The 23,044-nt window shown below is 37.9% G+C and overlaps 1 protein-coding gene across 1 annotated transcript; it reads right to left on the reverse strand.

Moving 5' to 3' along the window:
- Positions 1 to 1,305: 1,305 nt before the first annotated feature.
- On the reverse strand, positions 1,306 to 18,642 carry tmbim4 (transmembrane BAX inhibitor motif containing 4). The gene is made up of 7 exons (XM_028806854.2): positions 18,446 to 18,642; positions 14,769 to 14,877; positions 13,607 to 13,712; positions 12,812 to 12,845; positions 8,082 to 8,199; positions 6,798 to 6,843; positions 1,306 to 2,223 (listed from the first exon to the last, which is right to left on the reverse strand). Exons 1-7 carry the CDS (start codon positions 18,534 to 18,536, stop codon positions 2,017 to 2,019), a joined length of 711 nt encoding a protein of 236 aa, XP_028662687.1. The 5' UTR covers positions 18,537 to 18,642; the 3' UTR covers positions 1,306 to 2,016.
- Between the last annotated feature and the right edge of the window lie 4,402 nt (positions 18,643 to 23,044).

Here is a 23,044-nt window from a genome sequence, read left to right on the forward strand (position 1 = left end):
AGATATCTAAGAAAGGACAGGAAAGTAGGTTGAAGTGGTGTGGACATTTGATGAGGGGAGAAAATTAATATGTGGGCAAAATAGTGATAGGAATGGAAGTATAAGGGAAGAGAAATCACTGGAGGCTAAAGTAGAGGTGGATGGATAAAAAAGAAAGATCTGAAGGAAAAGGGCTTGACTGGCGAGGTGGTGCAGGACCAAGATGTTTAAAAAAGGTTGATCAAGCAATCACCCCACATAGAAATGGGAAAAGATTAAGAGGAAGAAGACACATTGCTTATGCTTCTTTGTAGTCAAGACTTTTTCTAATTTTCATTGTAGCTGGCTAACCTACACACTTTCATGTTTTTCATCTACCGTATTTTTTGCACCAACACTGCATTTCTTTACAACAGGCACATTATAGACACAGCAATTCAAAGATACCTATAGTGCTTGGTTATCTCCCATTTAATAAAAGGAAAATACAGTTGGTTTGGCGAGTCGTTTAACTTTCATTCATTCAGTCAGAAATTTGGCAGACTGTGTCGGATGCATTGGTGTTCCACAATCTTTCCAATCCTTGTAAAGGTTTAAGGTGAATATACTGTACGCCTGACACGATTAGCTTTTGCTTTTTTTCCCCCATAATCCTTAACAGGACAAATCCGTGCCATGATGTTGTTAGTCCATCACTTCTTTCCAGTGTTATTTTGACTCATGCAAAGTTCAGTTTAGAAAAATATTAAAAATAAAGAACAATTTTGAGAATGTGTCACAGTAAAACCAGTGTCCTAGTATTGTATGAGTCCAAAGACATGCAGGTTAGGTGGATTGGTGATTCTAAATTGGCCCTAGTGTGTGCTTGGTGTGTGTGTGGGTGTGTGTCCTGCGGTGGGTTGGCACCCTGCCCGGGATTGGTTCCTGCCTTGTGCCCTGTGTTGGCTCCAGCAGACCCCTGTGACCCTGTGTTCGGATTCAGCGGGTTGGAAAATGGATGGATGGATAGTATTGTATGGGATCTGTACATCACTGCAACATTCTTCTCTCCCCTGTACAGGATGCATGGTACACAGCAGCCCCAATTCAAGTGTGTTTGTGATAAACGCATTCTTGGCCCAGAAACAAATTTTTACTGTCAGTCAAAGAATTGAACAACAAGGAAAATATACTCAACAACTGTTCTGGGTCAAAGTTAATCATTCACCTAGTTTCATTGCAAACTTCATTTATATTTGCAGCTCTTCAGAATTTTTGTATTTAGACTTTTTAAACTGTGTAGAGAGGGGTTTGTTTCCAAGAGAAGAACATGAATATAGGAAAACATCACATTAAATCACTTTATTATTTCTTTCACTAACAGTCACCTGAAACATTTCAGACAAACATTAACAATGCATGTAGTCGGTTATGTTCTCATCTGTTATTTTCAGCATTTGCCAACTTCTCTGCAACCCAAACTCTTAAACCAGCAGGATACCCTGCTTTTGGAATATCTCCCTTTTATTATAAGAAATGTATTTGTAATGGGCTGCTGGCAGAGTATACATGGACTTGCATAGGCAAACATTCATGGGCATGACGGGCAGCTAGGAACCCTATTTTCCCTTTTCAGGCATGCTGGATTATGACTCTTGTCACTACCATACATGCAGCCAATTAATGAATCTGTTTAAGGATGTAATTTGAGCAAACTATCATTTAAACATAGGGAGTTATTTAGTAATAAATTTATAAAGTACACTTTCAAGACATACTGCTAGCAGGAGAGACATTCAGAGGCCAGTTAGCCACAACAACCATGGGAAATACTGCAGTAAGATGCAGGAAACAACACTTCATTCAAGTTTGTGCTTAAACATTTAAATACTTTGCATGAAAGACACAAAGAGAGAGGTACTGTTCATATTGCACATTAAAAAAGTAAAATCATATATTAAATCATACATTAGAAACACCTGGAAAAACAGTAACCACCTGCACATCCCTATTCCCCAAGAAGCCAAATATCCCAATTCATTTTTTCTATTCCATATTCTAGTTCTTCCTCATTGCCTCCAGAAGACGAAGAAGATACAAGAAAAGGTTGATGATGTCTAAATATAGGTTGATGGAGGCCAAAATGTACTCTTCAGGTGATAGCTTATGCATAAGCAGGTGGGTATCATAGATGATAAATCCACAGAACACCAACGCCCCAGCAGCTGAAAATAAGAGGTCCATGGTGTCACTATGAAAGAAGAGCTGTAGAAGGAAAAAAACAAGATTGAAGTTAAACTTTCAATCTAAAGTTCAGTGTTTTCTATGGCAGAGAGAGTAGAATTGCTAATGGCTTACAATTGAAGGGTATGCAGCTACTTTTTTTGTTAGGTTTTATGCCTAACTGGGCTTATTATCTGCTTATTTTGCTATTCCAAATACATCATAAAATATATCCTCAAATGTTATTTGGCCTTTTAAAGAATTCATCATGGCTTCCAGTATCCTCGGTTTCAATCCTCTGCCCAGACATCGTCCATGTGAAATTTATACCATCTCCCCATGTCTGTGTAGATTTTGCTCAAACATCCCTAAAGACATGCATGGAAGAAAAATGTTGATTCCAAAATATCCCAGTGTAAGCTGTGTGTATGTGAGTGGGCCCTGAGACAGAGTGACCACTTGTCCATGCTGTTTCCTGTCTTGTGCTTACAAGTGTTCCAGCCTCCTATAACCCTTAATTGTATTAATCGGGGTTGAGAATGTGATGTTTTGCCAGTGATGGAGAACCTTTTGGGCTCAGTGTGTCAAAAATTCTGAAAATGCCTAATTGGACTCTGCTGGCATGTCACCCCCACTAAACATAGAAACAATTCTTTACATAGTCATTTATTAAAAAAATACAGCCTAATCATGTGTGGTGCTATGTATTATAAAAGTAAAAGAAAAATCAGTGACTTACAACAAAGAAAATGATATGCACACTGATAACTGGGCTTATAAGAGTGCATCAATTAATGACTTTTTGCTGCCGAGTTTAAATAGACAAGTCTGAAATTGAAGGTAGGTACTTTGTGCAATTCAAGCCCAAGCAAGCAGCACTAACTTCATCAGTCAGTCGGTTTCTTTTGTCTGTTTTAATGTAGTTTAACCCCGAGAATAAGGTCTTGCAAAAGTATAATGTGGAAAATAAGCCAGTTTTAGAAGGGATTAAGAAGGATAGTTGAGAGACAGGTAAAATGTAAAAAAAAATACAGACGGAGGGAAAACAATGTCAGCACTGCCCTTTGCACTCTTATCGAGACAGTATACCAAAATAATCTTTGAGGCTAATAACGTCCTTACCTCTGCAGCAGTGTTGTTTAGGGAAGCTCGGGACAGTACAATGAAAAGGGATAACCCTCATCTCAAGCATATCCTATCCATATTACTAACCGAGAATGCTAAACCGGATGGACGCAGGGACATCCGGCCATGGGCCGTAGCCGCAAAAAGACGTACTGTGCAGGCGCCCCAAGAAATGAGGGGCCGCGAGAGGCGGACAAGACCACAGAAAAAAGGAGTCAAAGAAATGAGGCGCCGCGAGCACAGAAAAAAGGAAAAGGCACAGAAAAAAGTAGTCAAACACAGGCGCTGCACAGCGCCGCACAAAACCCACTGCACACGAAACTAACACACAAAAAAAAAGAAGACGCTCGCGCACAACACCGGACGGGACACACACCAAGAGGGGGATTCAACAAGCCCCTGGAACACAAAAAAGAAAGAAGACGCTCGCGCAACAACAATCCTCACCCCCCCCCCAAACAACATCCCCCCCCCAACATCAATAAGAAGTGACACCCAAAGCCACATTTCTAAAGGAAACGTCCATATTAAACATACGTCATCTCAACACCTTCACACTAGGCAGCATAGGTGTCAGCATGGGTGGATCTCCTTACAATAAAGCACTATTAACCGTTCAACTGCAGAAAAGGCTACATATTAACAGTGAGTGCGATCCTCCTTATTACTTATCCATATTTCGCATGCTGAGGAACAAACAAGTCATGAATACACGGTGACGGGTACAAAACGATTCGGATCGGATAACGGGACCAAACACACGAACACGAATGAAACAACAAAATACACGGCGGCGCATACAACGCGCTTCGGAAACTCCGGGAGAAAAAATGTCTCGGATCAAAAAACGCAAAGCTCAAGTAACCCCGTTACAGAGACATGCCCAAATGGACAGACACAATGAACGTAGACGCATACAGCGCGCGTCTCAAAGTGCTGCATCGAAACAAGCACGATTTCAAACCGAAAGAGCTCGCGTCTCAGACATACAAAAAAGGGAGCAAAGAGACAGAATAAATGAACGCAGACGTGTACAACGCGCATATGAACTGCCAGAAAACAAGCAAGCAAGACTCCAAAAGCAGAAAGCTCAACTGACCGACATACAAAAACGGACAAGGCTCGATACAAACAATGCACGACGTAGACTGAAACGGACTTTTCGCAAAGCGGAGGCGAATAAAAAAAAAATCCAAAATAGCGCGTCACAAATAATGGACATGCAACAACGCGGCACTCAAACGCCACAAGCAAAACATGCCCGTCGCGGACATCAACGCCAGACACCTGCTAAACACTTACGCCAGTTGGCTGACAACGCCTTCAATAATGAGTCCACTATTGAGGAAAATTCATTGGGATTAATGAATGTCATTTGCAATCATTGTCATTCACTTAACTTCCCAGAAGAAACAACTGGCAATACAAATAATGAATTTACACGTTGTTGTCAAAAGGGGCAGATTAGACTGCCTCCTTTACATTCATATCCTGAATATCTACAGAAGCTTCTAACTAACGATGTGCCTGAAAGTAAAAACTTTATGAACTGCATTAGATCCTACAATAGTTCATTTGCTTTTGCATCTACCGGAGTACATATCAGGCCACCAAAAGGCAATGGCCCATACTGCTTTCGCATATGTGGACAAATATTGCATCACATTGGAACAGTGCACCCTGAAACAAATCAACAACGCAAATATGCACAGGTCATTTCATTACTTCCTGGAGAGACACAGCTCTTTCTAAGCTCTGACAAAGTTGACTCTGATGACGACAATGAACATCTGAATTTCCCCTTAGAATATTTGAACACTATTAACCCGGCCGGATTACCACAACACAACTTTACCCTTAAAAACGGAACAATAATCATGCTATTAAGAAACCTTAACACTAAACAGGGTTTATGCAATGGCAGACGGTTAGTCGTCAACACCATGACACACAATGTTATTCAAGCAACAGTTCTTACAGGATCACATGCTAACAATACTGTTCTCATTCCTAGAATTGACCTTACGAGTTCTGACCTAGAATTACCTTTTACATTGAAACGCCGACAGTTCCCCATTAAACCTGCATTTGCCATGACCATCAACAAATCACAAGGACAAACCATGGACAAGGTTGGCATGTACCTCTCTGAACCCGTTTTTGGACATGGACAACTTTATGTTGCCTTCTCACGTGTTCGACATTCATCTAACGTTAAAGTTAAAGTTATAAATGATCCATGCCAAGGAAGACTCATTCAAGGACAAGACACCATCTTTACTACTAATGTTGTATACAAAGAAATATTCCGATAAAACATTACTCTATGCCAAACACTCTATTTTTTATTTCTATAGGCATCATCCAAACCTGCACACTATTCTATATCTAATTCATACATCTCACTCTTTGTCATGCCCCAACGCCAGGGGTTGGCGAGCGAAGCGAGCAGAGGGCGGAGCCCCCTAGTACATACATGAAAATATCACAAACACAGTACATACAGGATACATACAAAATGAGGATTATCCCATTTTTTTTCATTTGCGTTTCAGAGCTTCCATACTTGTTGAACTGGCTCCTGGCAAAATAATTATACGCACTGCAGACAAGTAATGAATGCAAAAGCTGATTTCAAACAAATGCTGATAGTGCAATCATTTTAAAGACTGCAGTTGCAGATATCACCACTTGTACCATAAAAATGAATGTCTGGTCGCCCAGTTAAAAGTCAACTTAACTGTGCGGCTGCTTTGATGGCAGATGAAGTGTTGATACGGATAGTGAAAATCCACTTTAAGCTCAGAGTGGTGCAGGATCTCAAAATTTCTAATATTTTTGTTTATTCAGTTTCTCTGAAACTCGGGTGTTGGTGAACCATAGGTATGTGGTATACCATAGGTTTGCCATCACTTTGTTATGTCCTATTGAAAAACAACATTTGTCAAAATGAAAGAAAACGTTTATGCACTTTTCTGAAAGGTTTTAAAAAATTTTGTCCTATTCTGATGAGCAGGAATAGATACAGGCCCAGTGGAGAGGTATCGATACTAAATAGGTAATTTTCATCTAAAAAGCTTGTAAATATACAATGACAAATTACCACATTACAAGAAGTTTATTAAACAAACAGGATATCTGCATTGGAGTAAGATTCCAGTAAGTGACTCTCACATCAGGACATTAATCTGACTTGTGAAAGCATGGTCTATAAGTATTCACACTCTGTATTATTAAAAAATCAAACTAAATGAGCTGGTTTATTTGACAAAAGCCCCATAATTAAAAACTAGTGGGACTAAAATTAGCAGCCATAGTGATCTCACAGAACTGAGGCTGATATCCCCAAGGATGAAGTGTAACTATATTTTTCACTGCAGTGCTTCATACAGAATAATGGGATTAGACTAATTTATATTCTACCCCTTCAGCCTTTAATTAAGAATTTCATTATAGTGTTGTCACTTTATAAAATTAAAATGAATACTTACTCTCAGGAAACTTGTAATGATCAAAATCCACAAGCAAGCAAAAAGTCTTAAAAGAAAAACATTAAAAAGTAGCTTTAACACTGGATTTTCACTTGCATAGAGTAAACTTAAAATTGCCCAACTGGAGGATTCTTTGAAAATAAACATTGCCTTAGTTTGATGACCTGTTCATTTAACGTATTACATACATCAAGACACAAGAATATGAAAATGCAATTGGGGATCAAAATTAATTACGATTATGCTATGAATAGACCAGGCAAAACTTGGAAAAGCACGATGGTGAAAAAGAAAGAGAGCTCAACAAAGACTGAATCGGATGAGCTTACTTTACTTGCAATACTAAATGAAGCTCCAGCAAACTTTTTCACTTGACAGTCTTCAACTTAGCTGCCCTGTCACATGTGATGCCATTTGTATTTGTACCTGTAGTCATGTAAAAAAAACTCCCATAATTCTCATGTTTTCTACTTTGGTCTCTATCAAATGACTAGATGTTGCAATTTCCTTCAGTTATAGTGGCCATCGATTAATTAGGTGTATCAGCAGTACTATGTAACCAAGTACTTTTCTGTATTCTGTATACATTTGTTTTTTTAAACCAGGAGCTATTAGTTCACTACTCTTAACAATGCTACATACAATTGGCATTGCCATGTTTAGGCTTCCAGAAAGTATACTTCAGGGAAAGTGCTTTTCCAAAGGTTATAAACAAACAAGAAACTGCATCAGGCTTTGACAAGAAGACCTCTCAAATGTGAAAAAAAAATCATTTTGGGTCTAATTTTCAGACCAGCTTAATGCACTGTGGGAATATCAAGACATTTTGAAATTATTTTCCTGCATCCTACATGGTCCCTTCTTTTTCAAAAAACAAGCCCTATTTTTCTTAAGTGAATCTTTCATTTTTATTTTCCTATGGGGCCGGATAAAATCGACACCCTAAACCACCCCCTCGGTAAACTGGCTGTATCTCGAAAAATATTGATCGTGATTTTTTTATTGGTGATTTTTCCAGAATTTTTTGAGTCCGAAGTATGTGGGCCATTGGTTGATTTGGCATGGAATGACGATATTTCTGCATAAAGACATGGCTTAGTTATTGTGTTCTTACTTTCAAAGGATCATGCAGAAATTATTATAACATTAGTTGCTTTGTTATTACACAATGATTCATTAAATGAAAGCAAGCTTTCTTTATTTTTCTTTTAACTTTAGTCTTTTTATAGCAAATGTGTGCACTAGTCTATCTCTCTGTCACATTGTTGCTGGATAGCCACTTACCCTGCGCCTAGCTTGCTGAAGTCCCTCTTTGACTGTAGAGTGTAGGCAGTCAACCCAAGAAACACAGCAGCTGTTAGTATAAAGGCCTGGAGAACTATCATATGCTCATAAAATGTCACTGTAAGACAGAAAAGTGTTGCTTAGTTTACAAACAAACAAGTTAGAAATGCAATTACAGAAACAATCACCTTCCATTTAATAAGTCTACATTAATCCTTCAAAAATTTCCTGCCATGCCTTAAACATGTCACTAATGCAGTCTTTATTAAAAATGTTAGAAATACACAAACTCAGCAAATGACCATTCCAACACATTCCAAAAGTGAAAAAGCACAAAGTTACACTTACACTACTTATTTGTACACAATAAGTACACAACTGTTTAATGAACTGCATATGTTTTTGTTGAAATACATGTAATGATTTGTATGTAGGGCGGCACGGTGGCACAGTGGTAGCGCTGCTGCCTCGCAGTTAGGAGACCCGGGTTCGCTTCCCGGGTCCACCCTGCGTGGAGTTTGCATGTTCTCCCCGTGTCTGTGTGGGTTTCCTCCGGGTGCTCCGGTTTCCTCCCGCGGTCCAAAGACATGCAGGTTAGGTGGATTGGTGATTCTCAATTGGCCCTAGTGTGTGCTTGGTGTGTGGGTGTGTTTGTGTGTGTCCTGCGGTGGGTTGGCACCCTGCCCGGGATTGGTTCCCTGCCTTGTGCCCTGTGTTGGCTGGGATTGGCTCCAGCAGACCCCCGTGACCCTGTGTTCGGCTTCAGCGGGTTGGAAAATGGATGGATGGATTTGTATGTACCGATATTCTTCTGAAGATTGTTTAAATATTAATAGCAAACCAGGTACAGGAAGATTCCCTGTGAATCTCGTCTTGTAAGATGCCACCATAGTCTTTTATGCATTATTATAAAATGACTGAAATACCTGCCAGCAGAGAAAGGATTAGTGTTTCTTTTTAAGCCAAGGTGAAGAGGAACTGTCACAGCTAAATCAATGCATTGAAACGTTCCTGCGTTGGGGAACATAGAGGAAATTTTGGGCAAGTGGAATATTAATACCTGTTCAAGTTACCTTTCCCTGGCTGACCTGTGACAGACAAGAACTGGTGAGCCATGAAAACTCCTAGCTTTAGGGATCCTTGTGCTTTTTTTTTCTAAATTGACAGATTAATTTGTACAAAAGATCACATCAAAGCTTACTGTGGATTACTTCTCATTCATGTAAGAACAGGAACAAAATCAGGACGTTTATCATTATGTTTACTAATACCTTACATGTGTAATATATTTGTGTCTATAAATGTTTACTGTCTATTTGTTTCCCTGCTTTCTTCTACTAAACATCATCACTGTCACTATTTTCAGATTATCAATCGAGGGAACAGTGTGGAGGGATTGTGGTATTGCCTAAAGGCAGACATTTCAAGCACAAAAAGGATTTCAGTACAGTAATCCCTCCTCCATCGCGGGGGTGGCGTTCCAGAGCCACCCGCGAAATAAGAAAATCCGCGAAGTAGAAACCATATGTTTATATGGTTATTTTTATATTGTCATGCTTGGGTCACAGATTTGCACAGAAACACAGGAGGTTGTAGAGAGACAGGAACGTTATTCAAACACTGCAAACAAACATTTGTCTCTTTTTCAAAAGTTTAAACTGTGCTCCATGACAAGGCAGAGATGACAGTTCCATCTCACAATTAAAAGAATGCAAACATATCTTCCTCTTCAAAGGAGTGCGTGTCAGGAGCACAGAATGTCACATAGATAGAGAAAACAATCTCTAGCAAACAAATCAATAGGGCTGTTTGGCTTTTAAGTATGCGAAGCACCGTGCAGCATGTCGTTTCAGGAAGCAGCTGCACAAAAGATAGCAACGTGAAGATAATCTTTCAGCATTTTTAGACGAGCGTCCGTATCGTCTAGGTGTGCGAACAGCCCCCTGCTCAATCCCCATACGTCAGGATCAGAGAAAGTCAGCGCAAGAGAGAGAGAAAAGTAAGCAATCTAGCTTCTCAGCCATCTGCCAATAGCGTCCCTTGTATGAAATCAACTGGGCAAACCAACTGAGGAAGCATGTACCAGAAATTAAAAGACCCATTGTCCGCAGAAATCCGCGAACCAGCAAAAAATCCGCAATATATATTTAAATATGCTTACATATAAAATCCGCGATGGAGTGAAGCCGCGAAAGGCGAAGCGCGATATAGTGAGGGATCACTGTAATTCAAAAGAGACTGTACTCTACTATACCTACTGTATGTCTCCCTCTGTAGGATATTTTCTCTTATTTTAGTAATAAGAAAATGAATATCACTGAAAACATCTTCTACCCCAACAAGTATGTTTCTCACATTGTTTTAAAAATAATAAAGTTTTGCTAATCCTGCTGTAGACTTCAAGAAATCTGCATGTTATTATTTTTATTTTTTTGCATAGATTACTTCTAACCAACTATGAAAAGCCTATCTATAGCATGTACTGACTTCTGCAAAGTATGATTATTTAACACTAGATGGAGTCCAATATCGCTTTTGAATGTGATTTCACTGCACTATTCAATCTGACCAGAATGCACTTAAATACTGTACTGTATTATTTAATGCCAGAAGTGCCACTATTTCTCTTAAGGGTAGTAAGTTAAAGGCAACAGAATAATCTGTATATTCATTAAGAAATTTTGCAATCATCCACAAGGCTCCATCAGTTCAACCTAATTGTTTGTCACAGATTCCCACATACACGATATTGTATGTAATTAACTCTTTTTGTTGTTTAGTTTAGCTAGTTTAGTTTTTCAAAGGCTAGAATGTACAATGCCACATTCAAACCTGTCTAAAAGGCATTTGCTTGTTTCAGCAGTGGGGAAAATTGATATAATTAATTGTTTTTGTGCAGTGATCAGTGGCTCCTGTCTAAAAGCTGTCTCTTCATGTTGGCCACCTCCTATAGTTGACATGAAGGGCAGCTCAAAGCTACAGTGAAGCTCCACAGAGCTACTCACATTTGACACAAAAATAGAAGATACCATGACAAAACTGTAAATGGACATTTCCTCAAAGTGATGTGCAAATAAGACAAATTTTCATCCAGGCCAAAATGAGACTAGGTGGAAAGTGTTAAAATTTTCGTTTTAAATTCCAATATTCAAACTGTAACATAGTTAATTCTAAGATCTGAATGTTTTAACCTCATTTTCTTCTATAATACGCTACCGTGGCTGTTCGTTTGTCTGTCCAGGATTTTAAATCACCTGTAGCTCGCAAACCATTTCACCTATTGACTTGAAATTTGGTACACATATACTACGTGACGTCTACTATCAGCTTTCGGGGTGATGATTTTATTACTCTTTTTATTTTTAATTTAATTTTATTGTAGAATCAACTCTCGGCAGCACAGCCATGCAGCGCATGCATACGGGCGCCGTTCTCATTCCCTACCACCTTCGCTAATCATTCTTGAGGCAGATTGAAGACTTAAGTACCAGATTAAGTGAAAAATTAAAGAAAACTTACTAAGTAATTGCAACACAAAAACTAACTTAATCAGTTTTAACGCGAAAAAATGCCGACAAAAGAAGAGAAGCAGTGGGCCGCTAGGGTGGAGTAAAGAAGAGCTGCTCAGGAAGCAGCAAGCACATCAACCTCTGAGCAAACGAATGCTAAATGTACAGAGAAAGAGGATGAATACTATGACTGCTCAAGTCAAGTGTATTCACTGCATGTTATCGTGCAGTGCACCATTACTGGTACTAAATATAAGGAGAATCAATTGTAACACAGTCTACTGTCACAAAAAATGTAAAATGAAACTAAAAAAAGTTTAGAGGAAGAGGACATAGTAAGAGACAGCAGCATGAAGGACTGCGCTATAATCATGCCGTTTAAAGCTGTGCTTGCAAAGCTGTGATGTGTTCAGAGTCTTTTAAAACTCATAAATACAATGCAGTACAGTACTTGTTTCCAGTGAAGAGTACAAGTGCAAATCTAAAGGCTTCAGCTTGTACAGAGTGGATATTGATCAGGTTTTAGTGTAAACACAAATACATGACAATTTAAGAATTTTAATCCTACCTTATTACAAAAGTATATATTGAGAAAATAATTACATTAAAAAACAGCAAAAATCATTTCAAATCAAAATGCCATCCCAGTACAGGAAAATTTGACTGCACAAAGACAGTGAAAGTCATCATGAACCAAAACAGGTGGAAAAGAGACAAACTTTCTGTTTAGTCAAAGTTAAAGGAGTAACAGAAAAATGAATGTAGTGACACAATACTTCATTTCTTGTCATGATTCCCAGAAAAGTATAGAACTTTTTTTTTTGTAGTGCAGTCTCTTTATATGCTCGCGAAATATACCTTCTGAACAGATAACAATAAAAGACATGGCAACTGTGAACAGACTCAAATGGTTGCTGGTAAGAAAGAGAAAACAAAAACTTGAAGTACAATTTAAATTACACACTGAAATTAAAATTATATATAAAAATAAGTAAGAAACAAGTAGAAAAGTGTATAAATATTTACTACCATATAATCAATACAGAACAACTGTATAAAGTAGGAACTGACAGTTTTGTGTGGATGTTTTCATGGTTAAAGCATGATATAAAAGGTATACTTTTATTTTACCACTAATACAGTACAATATTTCCATAATCAATCTTGTCACATATTGTACATTCTTTACATACATTGTATTACTGGTTGTGAATTGCTTACCTGCTATAGCAACAGTTACAGCCTCAGACAGAGTCTGAAATAAAAAGGAACACCATTCAAAATTATGATTGCTTTTTCACCTCTGCTGTGAATGGCTGTAAACAACACACTGAAATATAACCTCCAGCTTTATTAAGAATACAGCTATGATTCTTAGTACTAAAAATATCAGAATGTATATTTCTGTAACTGTTGTAAGAAGTAAAAATAATAATTTTAAGAAATTGATAAGTTGTATTATGTGCTGTAGTCCCCGGCTATAAGTAAATCAAATATTATGCCTATTCCATAAAAATTATTAAAACATGTAGCATGTAAATTTTACTTTTCATTAAATTATTCCTTCATGTCAGAACCTGCTTAATTAAGTACAGGTTCACAAGGAGAAGGGTTCTTTATTGCATGGGCACCAGTTCAGCAGAAGGCACATTAACTCTTTGTGGACAATTTCTTTATTGCCACCTACTCCAACACACAAGTCTTGGAAATAGGAAGGAAACCAGTACACAAAGACAACCTAGTCAGACACAGGAAGAATGTGCAAGCTCCAGACAGACAGTGGCCATGCTGTAAATTTAGTGCATGCACTTGAAGCAATGTCCCATTCTGCTGGCTTATACTATGGAAACTGTACTGCATTATTTCATAATAATGATTTGAATGGTGCTATACAAAGTATCGATTTATTCATTACAAAAGAGGACTGAAGAAAAAATATTTATTTACGTAAGATTAGAAATGAGTAAAGATGCAACATAATATAGAAACACTTTGGGACTTTTCCATAATACTTACAAATCCAAGAAGAAGGTAGAGGTTGGTTGGATGCTGGAGTCTGTAAATTGACAAGGCAACTATAAGTCCTAAAGATCCAAGGGCTGCTATCAAAACTACTGCTGGGCTAGAAAGAAAAAAAAGACAAAACATTACAATTAACTACAAATGCTTATCCTATAAAAAAGTTAATGACTCCTTAGAGTTTAAATTATTACTGGTACAAATGAAAAGTAGATTTATTTCAGACAATCTGGCTTGATTTAATTTATCTTAATTTTGAGTACTATAGTGTGGTTTAAAACACCATTAAAACATAACATTCTCAGATCAGAGTTGCAGCTGAGCCAGAACCTATACCAGCAACCCTGGAGTTTCCAGTCCACCACATGACCCCATCACATACACACTTACATCGGACCAATGTACTACTAACAGTTCATACACACAGTTTGTTTGGATGTTTGCAGAAAACCAGTGGAAAATGAATGCTAACACAAACAGAACGAGTAACTCCAAAGACTGCAGCTAGGTATATGGGATTCAAAGCAATGTGCAGATATTAAAGGAATACTCTGTCACAGTTTATGGTCATGTCCAAGTAAAAATTTTAGTGATATAACGGAACTCAGTGGTGACCTGTGCTGTACAAAAGCATAAACAGGAAAATGCATTCCCATTCCCACATTTCGAATTTAAAACAGAATCTTTGACCAATGAATGATAGAGAGAGGCAGGTCTTCAACTCAAAAGCAAGGAATTATGGAAATGCATTTTCCTGTTTACAATGTATGCTGCTTTTTATGGAAATAATTTAATATTTTAGCAAAAACTGCATGTGTTTTGCACAATTTCTGCATATGACGGAGTAAAGGACATGCTGATAATGCAATATGAGTAACAAAAAAAAATTATTTTTTCCATGGACATTTTTCATCTCATTTTCTGCAGGCCAGCCTGTGTCATCATTGGGTTCAATTATATCATTATTTTTTTTCTCTAGTTCTGCATAAAAACATGAAATAAACATTTTTCTTGGCCATCACTACAAACTACATGGTGTAACATATAAAAATCTAGTTTTCAGGTGAAGTACTCCTTCAAAATAGAATTTTGAAAATGTGACTTTGATTATGTCTTAATATTTCTTATCAATAGTACACAAAATGTTTTTAGGCATTACCTTGAATGAACAAAGTTCTTAATTGGATCACAGGACATGAACAAAGCAGAGGTCACTGTTGTTAGCATGATCTGAACAGTAAGAATACTGTACACTTTACGTAAAAAATCTGAAAAAGAAAAAAGTTGTTAATTTCTTAATCCAAACAAAAAACACAAATATAAACAAACATGAATTGTTTTGCCCTGTGTAAGGAAAATAAAGATGCAAAGAACAGTCAGTGAGACAGAGATGATAGGTCTAAATGATAAACAAGGGATGAATTGGGAATTAGGGATGTTGATATTAAAAACATAAATTTTAGTTTTCTGAATGGTGCCAACACATGTAAAGATCTTAATGAAAGGATTGATTACTTGAAGTGTATTACTCAATGATTAAAAGAAATTCTTGTAATAAAAAGCCAGACAGATAACAACCAGGACCAAGTGTTATCTCTCCTGCTGTATTAGTTCAGTAAAGCACAAACAGGGCTGTCTAGAGAGGACATTTAAAAATTACATGCTATGTATATTAAAATTCAAAGTTCACTTTTTTATTTCAGTTCATTTCTCAAAAAGCAAGCCACTTAACTTTTTGTTGCCCTAATTTTTACCAAAAATATGCCTCATTATCGCATTTTGATAACATATACATACAAAATCACTAGGAGTCTATTTTGGTTAATATTTAAAATATGTATATTATGACCTAGGGTAACATGAGGTTAACATTGTTGAATCACAAATCTTGAGAGTAGTGTTCAAATCCCACCTCAGGCACTGCCTATATGGAGTTTGCATATTCTAACAAAGTCCTTGTGGGTGTTCTTTGGGTGCTCTAGTTTTCAACAACATCCCAAATATTAGTATTTTGGGTTAATGTGAAACTCTAAATTAATATTATGCATATTAAGTAAGGTGGCAAAATGGTTATTACTACTGCATCATTACGCCAGAGTTCCATGCTCAAATTCCAGCCCAGCACTCCCAGTCCTTATAGTATTAACTATTTTTTGCTGATCATCATATTTACAACAAGTCTTACTACAATTGCAAGCCAATCCATTGAACCTCAAATAAAATTAAAGCAAATGATCACTTACGATAGTATAATAATAGTCACATAAATTGAAGCTTCATATTTTATTGCATACATACTCACTAATCATGGTGCTGGAGATGGAGAGTGCTGACGTGATGCAAGTCAGTTAACTCAGGTAAAGTAAGAATTTCACTGTACCTTGCACATGTGACAATAATGACCTCATAAAACTATAAATTTGTCCTGTGTGGGTATGTAAATAAATGTACCTTGAAACTGCCTGGACTCCATCCAGGGTTAGTTCTGGCCCTGTAATTGAATCTGATCAGATAGCCGTAGTCTCCAAAAACTGTATTGGAAAAAACAGGGCCAGAAAATGAATGCATATATGAATATTTTGGTTTTAGCAATTGTGGAGAATTAATCAGCTCCACATTCAGAACTAATAACTGCCTTGCCCTCAGTGCTGCTGCTGCACTCGATTTGTAGTAGGAAGTCGAAATTTCTGTGTTCCAACTCGGACTTTTCAACTGGAATGCCCCCTTAAGTCACATTTTCATCACAGAAACTCATGGCTGGTCTGTCAAGGTTCAAGTGGTAAACATAATTTAGTGTGGGTAAGTCATTGATTCTTCATTTCTACAAAATCATAATTAACATTCTCCATTATTATACTTTCTAAAGTATGGTACCTTTAAAAGTTCTAAAGTAAAATATTTTTTTTCAATAATCCAACAATTTTTTCTTTGTTCCAGTCCCTACTTTGACTCACCAGCAATGGGCGATTCACAGACTTTTTGACTCTTTTCAGTAAGTCATATAATTTGATAAATAATCATAAGTAAATCAATTCAGTAAGGAAGTGCTATAGCACAAATGACATGTTATCAGTATTGTTTGTTTCACAGGTAGATATTTAAAGTGCATGTGCAAGTACCGCCCATCTAATACTCATTCACTTCCCTTATGATTCCTCCAAGTCTGAACTGAATTATTACTGGCAAATGAGAACTCTGTCACTGATGATTCTCCCCTTCATCACAGTAACAAAACATTTATGTTAGAATATGTCAATTGTTTGTTTTGTACAATTCATTATGGTAAAGAGAGTATATAAACAATATTAAACTAATTCATTCATGGGCTTTTGCATCTTCAACAAATTATCTGCACAAAACTGAACCTTACAAAATTATTAGTCGGATTTCTAACAATTATTTGCTTTAAGTTATTGCTTTAATGCACTTTTTTTACGGCTCATCGACTGCACTGAGCAAGTGTCATTCACTGATTCATTACCTAGGGATGAGTCAAACGATTCTCGTTCATTTGGTTCTGGAACTCGATTATTACCATTGAATGAAGCTGCACAATTCTTATTTATTTTGTGAACTGAATCGTTACCCAACAACAAGGCATGTGATTCTTGTTTATTTCATTTATGAGCTGAATCATTACCTGTCAATGAGTTGACCAATTCCTGTTCATTTATGAGTCTTGCGCTTTCAAACAGGACAATGTTATACTATATGAATTAACAACATGTTTAATATATAGTTTCTGTCAGCCCTGAATACAACTGCTTAATCAATCAAATCAAATCAAATTAATAGTTTCAGTTAAAGGGGGGGCTGGGGGTTCAAAAGAATTGAATCAGTAAAGTGAACTGAAATGCCCATCACTACGTTTCAGTGCCCCATTTAAAGCCACACTGGGAGTACTGTTGGTACATCAGAGGTGTAGCCCAGAAGCAGTTCCAGTTCGGACGGAATGGGGGAGACTCCTCCCAGTAGCTCTGAAGGGCCTCAAAATGACAGTACATTACCATTAGATATCCTGCAGATGTCCACACAAGAAAACTGGGGGGATTGGGGGCTGGGGATGAAATCCTGTTTACTGAAGTTAGACTCCCATTCACATAACATCAAACATACTGTATGCATGCCTTCCATTACAGTGTATAAAGTAAAATATGCATGTTTACAACATTTATCATAAGGTATATAGTACCAAAGGAATTGAGAGCGTGTGATCAGTTTTTTTTTTTCTTTCTATGTACAAACATAATTCGGTTTTTATTGGGTAAACGTTTTTAACAAATTCATCAACTTGTTACTGATTGCTGTGTTTTCTTGAAAACGCCAAATACAACTTAGGACACTCAGTTCTCTTCTCAATTCTTAAAACGTGCTTCTTCTAAACAGTCCAGTGGCAGTATTAAGTTTGAAACTACCCAACTTGTAAAATAAAGATAATCTAAAACCAAATTAAAACTCAGGCCTCAATGCTACATGTTAACATTGTTTTTAAACTAATAATGCTCGACTCTCTCTGTAAAAGCTGAACAATCGCAAAAACTGTGGGTTGTAATTGACAGTCATCTGACATTGCACCACCACGCACGAACGCTAAATGTTTGCCACGATGTCTTACCTAACGTGTAGGACACTACGTAGCAAAGCGATACGAATGTAAAAGCAAGAAGCGCAAAGTTGCTAAGGAAGTTGCCGAACTGGGATCACAACACCCATGGGATTATTGGCCTAAGGGCATATGACGGCATTACTTTTTTTTTCTTTAAAGCAATACTGGTCTTTTGGTTTTTGGCCATTTAATTGAGCCTTTTCTCAGAATTAAAAATGTTAAAATGTTACCCATTCGAATCTGAACGCTGGACCCGGCCACATTGGTGCTATAGTTAAAGTCATCTTCAATGGTCGAACGTGGATACTTCTCCGAATTCATTTTTTATTTTTCACTGACACCAAAATGTCAGCAGACTAACACGAAAGTCCAAAGAGACGACACCGATCACAAAAATAAACATCTACTTCCTGATTGGTATTACGTCACTGTACGGAATTTCCTTTTCCGATAAAGAAAAAAATAACTCTGTGAATTGCCTTTAGATGTACACTACTGACAACTAGCGGTTAGGATGAGTACTTTGTTGTTTAAAGGCAAAAAAGACTGCTTAACTCGTACTGTTTTCAGTTTAACAAAAAAGCGAATTTAGCGAAAATGTAAGCAGCCGCAGACCTTAATACGTTTTTATATATCAAACTTATATATTCTGTTCCGAAGTATAGCATTTTGAATGCTGCACGCTTATAATAGTCCTCAACTATTACACTAATGGGTTGTGCAGTGGTTGGAATTGCTGTCTCCAGTATACCAGGTTCAAAATCTGCAGCTGGTCTTTGTATTGGGGGACGGGTGGCTTTATGGGGTCCTCAACCATCCCAAGTTCTGCATGGTAAGTCAACTGTAAATTAAGCAAGTGTAAGTGTGGACAAGTGGACCCGGTGATGGACTTGTGCCCTGTTGAGGATGGTTTCTGCCTTGGTGCCGATATCTAAGATAGACCCCAGTGTTCCACAACCCTGAATTAGATTAAGCAAATTTAGGAATGTTATGGGTCATTCCATGTCAAATCAAATGATTTTTCAGAATTCCCACGCACTTTGGTCTCAAAAAAATCTGAAAAAAATATCAGGTGTACCCATGTTATCTGTACTTTGATGTAAGATCAATACTTTCCAAGATACAGTCAATTTTTTGAGGGGAGAAGGGTGTCAAAGTTGACACAACTTTATTCTTTCATCATATCTCAAGAACTAAACCACCTAGCAGGCTTAAATTCTGCATACTGGTACCTTTTATAGATATAGTATGTAACAAAATCAAAATGTTTAGTCCAAATGACACCACTTGGTAAGAGCAGACTTTCAAAAATGGGGGGAGGTGGGGGGGGGGGGGGGGGGGTTGTGTCTTTGGCTTTGCCATTGTTAGGTTTTCAGAAAGCATACTTTTGACTGATACAGTCTGCTGAAAATTTTTCCATGTTTAGAAAAGGTTATAAATAAACAAGAAACTGCATCAGGGTTTGACCAGCAGACCTCTCAGATGTGAAAAAAATCATTTTGCTTCTAATTTTCAGACCAGCTTAATGCACTATAAAATAAGAGAGCTGCTGCTGTCTGATCGCAGGCTTGTAGGAGGGAGTAAGATATACTCAAATCTGTGCAGTTGTGCCACAGGTTTACATTTAAAGGCATTAATATTTAGATGGAGCAGTTCCAGATTATCATGTTCACAAATCCAAGATGAAGTCACCTGCATTCTAGGTGCAGAATTATTCCTTATTAGAGTGAATCATTTATAATAAATATTAGCAAGAATGATGTACCTTATCTACTTAGGCAGGCTTCTTTCCTTCCTCCTTCTTATTTTTGCCCCACTTCTGTGTGGGGGCAATGTGCTTGATCAACCTTTTCCAAACAGCTCAGTTCTGCACCTCCTCACTACTCAAGCCCCTTTCCTTCAGAACTTCTTTTACTTTCTCCATCCACCTCTGCTTTGGCCTTTGGCCTCCCTCACTTTCTATTCCCCTCTTCATCTATTCCCATCACTCCTTTTCCAACATATTCATCGTCTATCCTCATCAAATGCCCATCCCACTTCAACCTACTTTCCTGTACTTTCTTAGATATCTCTGAACTCGCTATGTCTTGCCATGAGATGTGATAGTTCATCTAACTTATTTGAAAGTGTTTAAAATGTCTTTATTATATTGAGGCAGGCCAAATCTGAAACCTTTCCACCTTAGTTTTATCCTTGGTCCAGATTTTTGCCCATCAACTGCTCAATCAAAAAGGTGTAACATAGTGGTAGTGACTATATACTACTACTACCACAATATTTGCTCTTATGATTGACTGTTCAGCAACTTTACGACCTGTAAGTAGAAACTGTGCCAATGGCCCTTTACCATTCGCCAGAAATGAGGAGTGAGAAAAGCAGATGTGCAGGATGGCTGAGATGTTTAATTATTCTGTTTGCTTTTCTAAGGCAGCCAGCGATCCACATGTCCTAATGAGAAGGCAACTAACTGGGTGCCAGTGATATTCTGTACAATTTTCCCTACCCACTGCAGTGTTTTGTAATCTTGAGCCGAGTAAGTGCATTACCAGAATGTCATGAAGCAAGTGAGAAAAGATTTTACTGTACCCCTTTAGACGTATGTAAGAAAAAATGGAAAGTTGCAACCTGTCTTCAGAGGTCTAAGGAAGCAGAAGCAGCAGTTAGCCTTTTTTTTTTTTTTTTTTTTTTTTTTTTTTACAAGAGCCGAAATATGATGTGCCTACATCAGATTGTCAGTTAATAGTCACTCCTAGAAATGTAAAGCTGCTCACTTTTTCAAAAGCTTCCCCTCCACTATAGTGATAAGACTTGTGAAGTCCATGAAGCTCCCTGGTTTTGCTGAAATTAAAGGTGACATTGTTATGCTGGCATCAAGCTGTCACCAGGCAAATTTAATTTAATGATGAAGCTGGAGCTGTGTCTAGCCACACAGTCAAGGATAAACAAGAAGTACAGATGGGGGCTTAGCACACTACCACGTGGAATACCTGTGCTGAGGGTCAGAATGTAGGATGTGAGGCTGCCAGTACTTAGAACTTGAGGTCTGATGGTTAGGATGTCTAAAATGCATTTGCACAAGGTGGTACTAAGTCCTAAATTGGTGATCAGCTTTGGATTATGTGAAGTGCAAAGGAAATGGAATGTGGACCATTTGTGATGATAAGCAAATTTAAAGTAAGCATGACTATGTGAAATATTCTGTAAATGTAACACAGCACCAGCCTCTCAAAGCACTTCAGCACAACTGGCTTGAGTGCCACCATTCTGTAGTCATGAGCACACTTTTCTTTTCTTAAGCATGAATCATATGGTGCTCCAGGCAATCAAATGACTGGTAGGTTGCTATCTCAATCAAAGCAGACATACTGTAGAAAGCTTTAAGCCAATCAATAAGGGAACATGCAGATCAGACTGGAAAGGTTTTAGTTTGCTTTATTGTCAGTTGTTCTGAGGAGACATCCAAGTAAAAATTTTATTGTACTAAGTTCATATGAGAATAAACATGACCTGATTTGACACACTACTAAAATACTCCCCCAGAAGAATTGGGTCTGCAGAATGTTTCTTGTGGATAATATTAATCTCCCCTCTCTTCCATTATCACACACACTTGGACAGTCTTTTGATTTTGCTGCACTTTGAATGTGATTGTCTGAATCAAAATGTAATCCGTTTCTGTAAATAAAATATTTTAATATATAAGACTTAGCATACAAAATTAAGTGACTGGAGTATCAAGTTACTGCATATAATATGATCCATCCATCCATTTTCCAACCCGCTGAATCCGAACACAGGGTCTCGGGGGTCTGCTGGAGCCAATCCCAGCCAACACAGGGCACAAGGCAGGAACCAATCCCGGGCAGGGTGCCAACCCACCGCAGGACACACACAAACACACCCACACACCAAGCACACACTAGGGCCAATTTAGAATCTCCAATCCACCTAACCTGCATGTCTTTGGACTGTGGGAGGAAATCCACACAGACATGGGGAGAACATGCAAACTCCACGCAGGTAGGACCCGGGAAGCAAACCCGGGTCTCCTAACTGCTAGGCAGCAGCGCTACCACTGCGCCACCATGCCGCCCGCATATAATATGATAAAAATAAAATTCTTTAGCCTGTTTATAATTTGAGAGTGCAGAATAACTGGAAAGTCCCTAAGTTTGTATAAATTAGCCTTCTGATTTCTTCTACATATTCCATTTGCTATTAAGGCACACTCACAACTGTTCTAATGACTGTTATATTGATATATTCAAGTTAACTGGCATACTACCAAATTCTGCAATTTTCGCAGTTGTGTGCATTGTTAGAGGTGAGACTCCACAATTTAGTGCCTCTATGAACATTTTATGGCTTAAATGCAAAATGTATTGCCTTCATCAAAAGAAGAGGGAGGAGACTTGTCCAGAGGCAGAAGGAGAGGAGGAAGGTAAAGAGAGTGCAACTGAGGGTAGGAACTTTGAATGTTGACAGTATGACTGGTAAGGGGAGAGAGTTAGCAGATATGATGGAGAGAAGGAAGGATGATATATTGTGCGTGCAAGAGACTAAATGGAAGGAGAGTAAGGCCAGGTTGATCGGAGGTGGATTCAAATTGTTCTATCATGGTGTGGATAGGAGGAGAAATGGAGTAGAGGTTATTCTCAAGGAACAGTATGTCAAGAGTGTTTTGGAGGTGAAAAGAATGTCAGACAGAGTAATGATTATGAAGCTGGAAATTGGAGGTGTGATGATGAATGTTGTTAGTGCATATGCCCCGCAAGCTGAGTGTGCAATGGATGAGAAAGAAGATTTTTGGAGTGAGTTGGATGAAGTGA

This window comes from Erpetoichthys calabaricus, chromosome 1 (genome assembly GCF_900747795.2).
Source record: "Erpetoichthys calabaricus chromosome 1, fErpCal1.3, whole genome shotgun sequence".
In the NCBI taxonomy this organism is placed as follows: domain Eukaryota; kingdom Metazoa; phylum Chordata; class Cladistia; order Polypteriformes; family Polypteridae; genus Erpetoichthys; species Erpetoichthys calabaricus.

Bases quoted from the DNA above. Each gene is read 5' to 3' on its own strand.
- tmbim4 (XM_028806854.2), bottom strand. From the start codon at position 18,536: ATGAATTCGGAGAAGTATCCACGTTCGACCATTGAAGATGACTTTAAC. The intron at 14,878-18,445 runs GTAACATTTTAA...TTTCTTTTTCAG, and splicing joins CAGCGTTCAGATTCGAATGG to ATTTTTTACGTAAAGTGTAC. The intron at 13,713-14,768 runs GTAATGCCTAAA...TTTTCTTTCTAG, and splicing joins AAGAACTTTGTTCATTCAAG to CCCAGCAGTAGTTTTGATAG.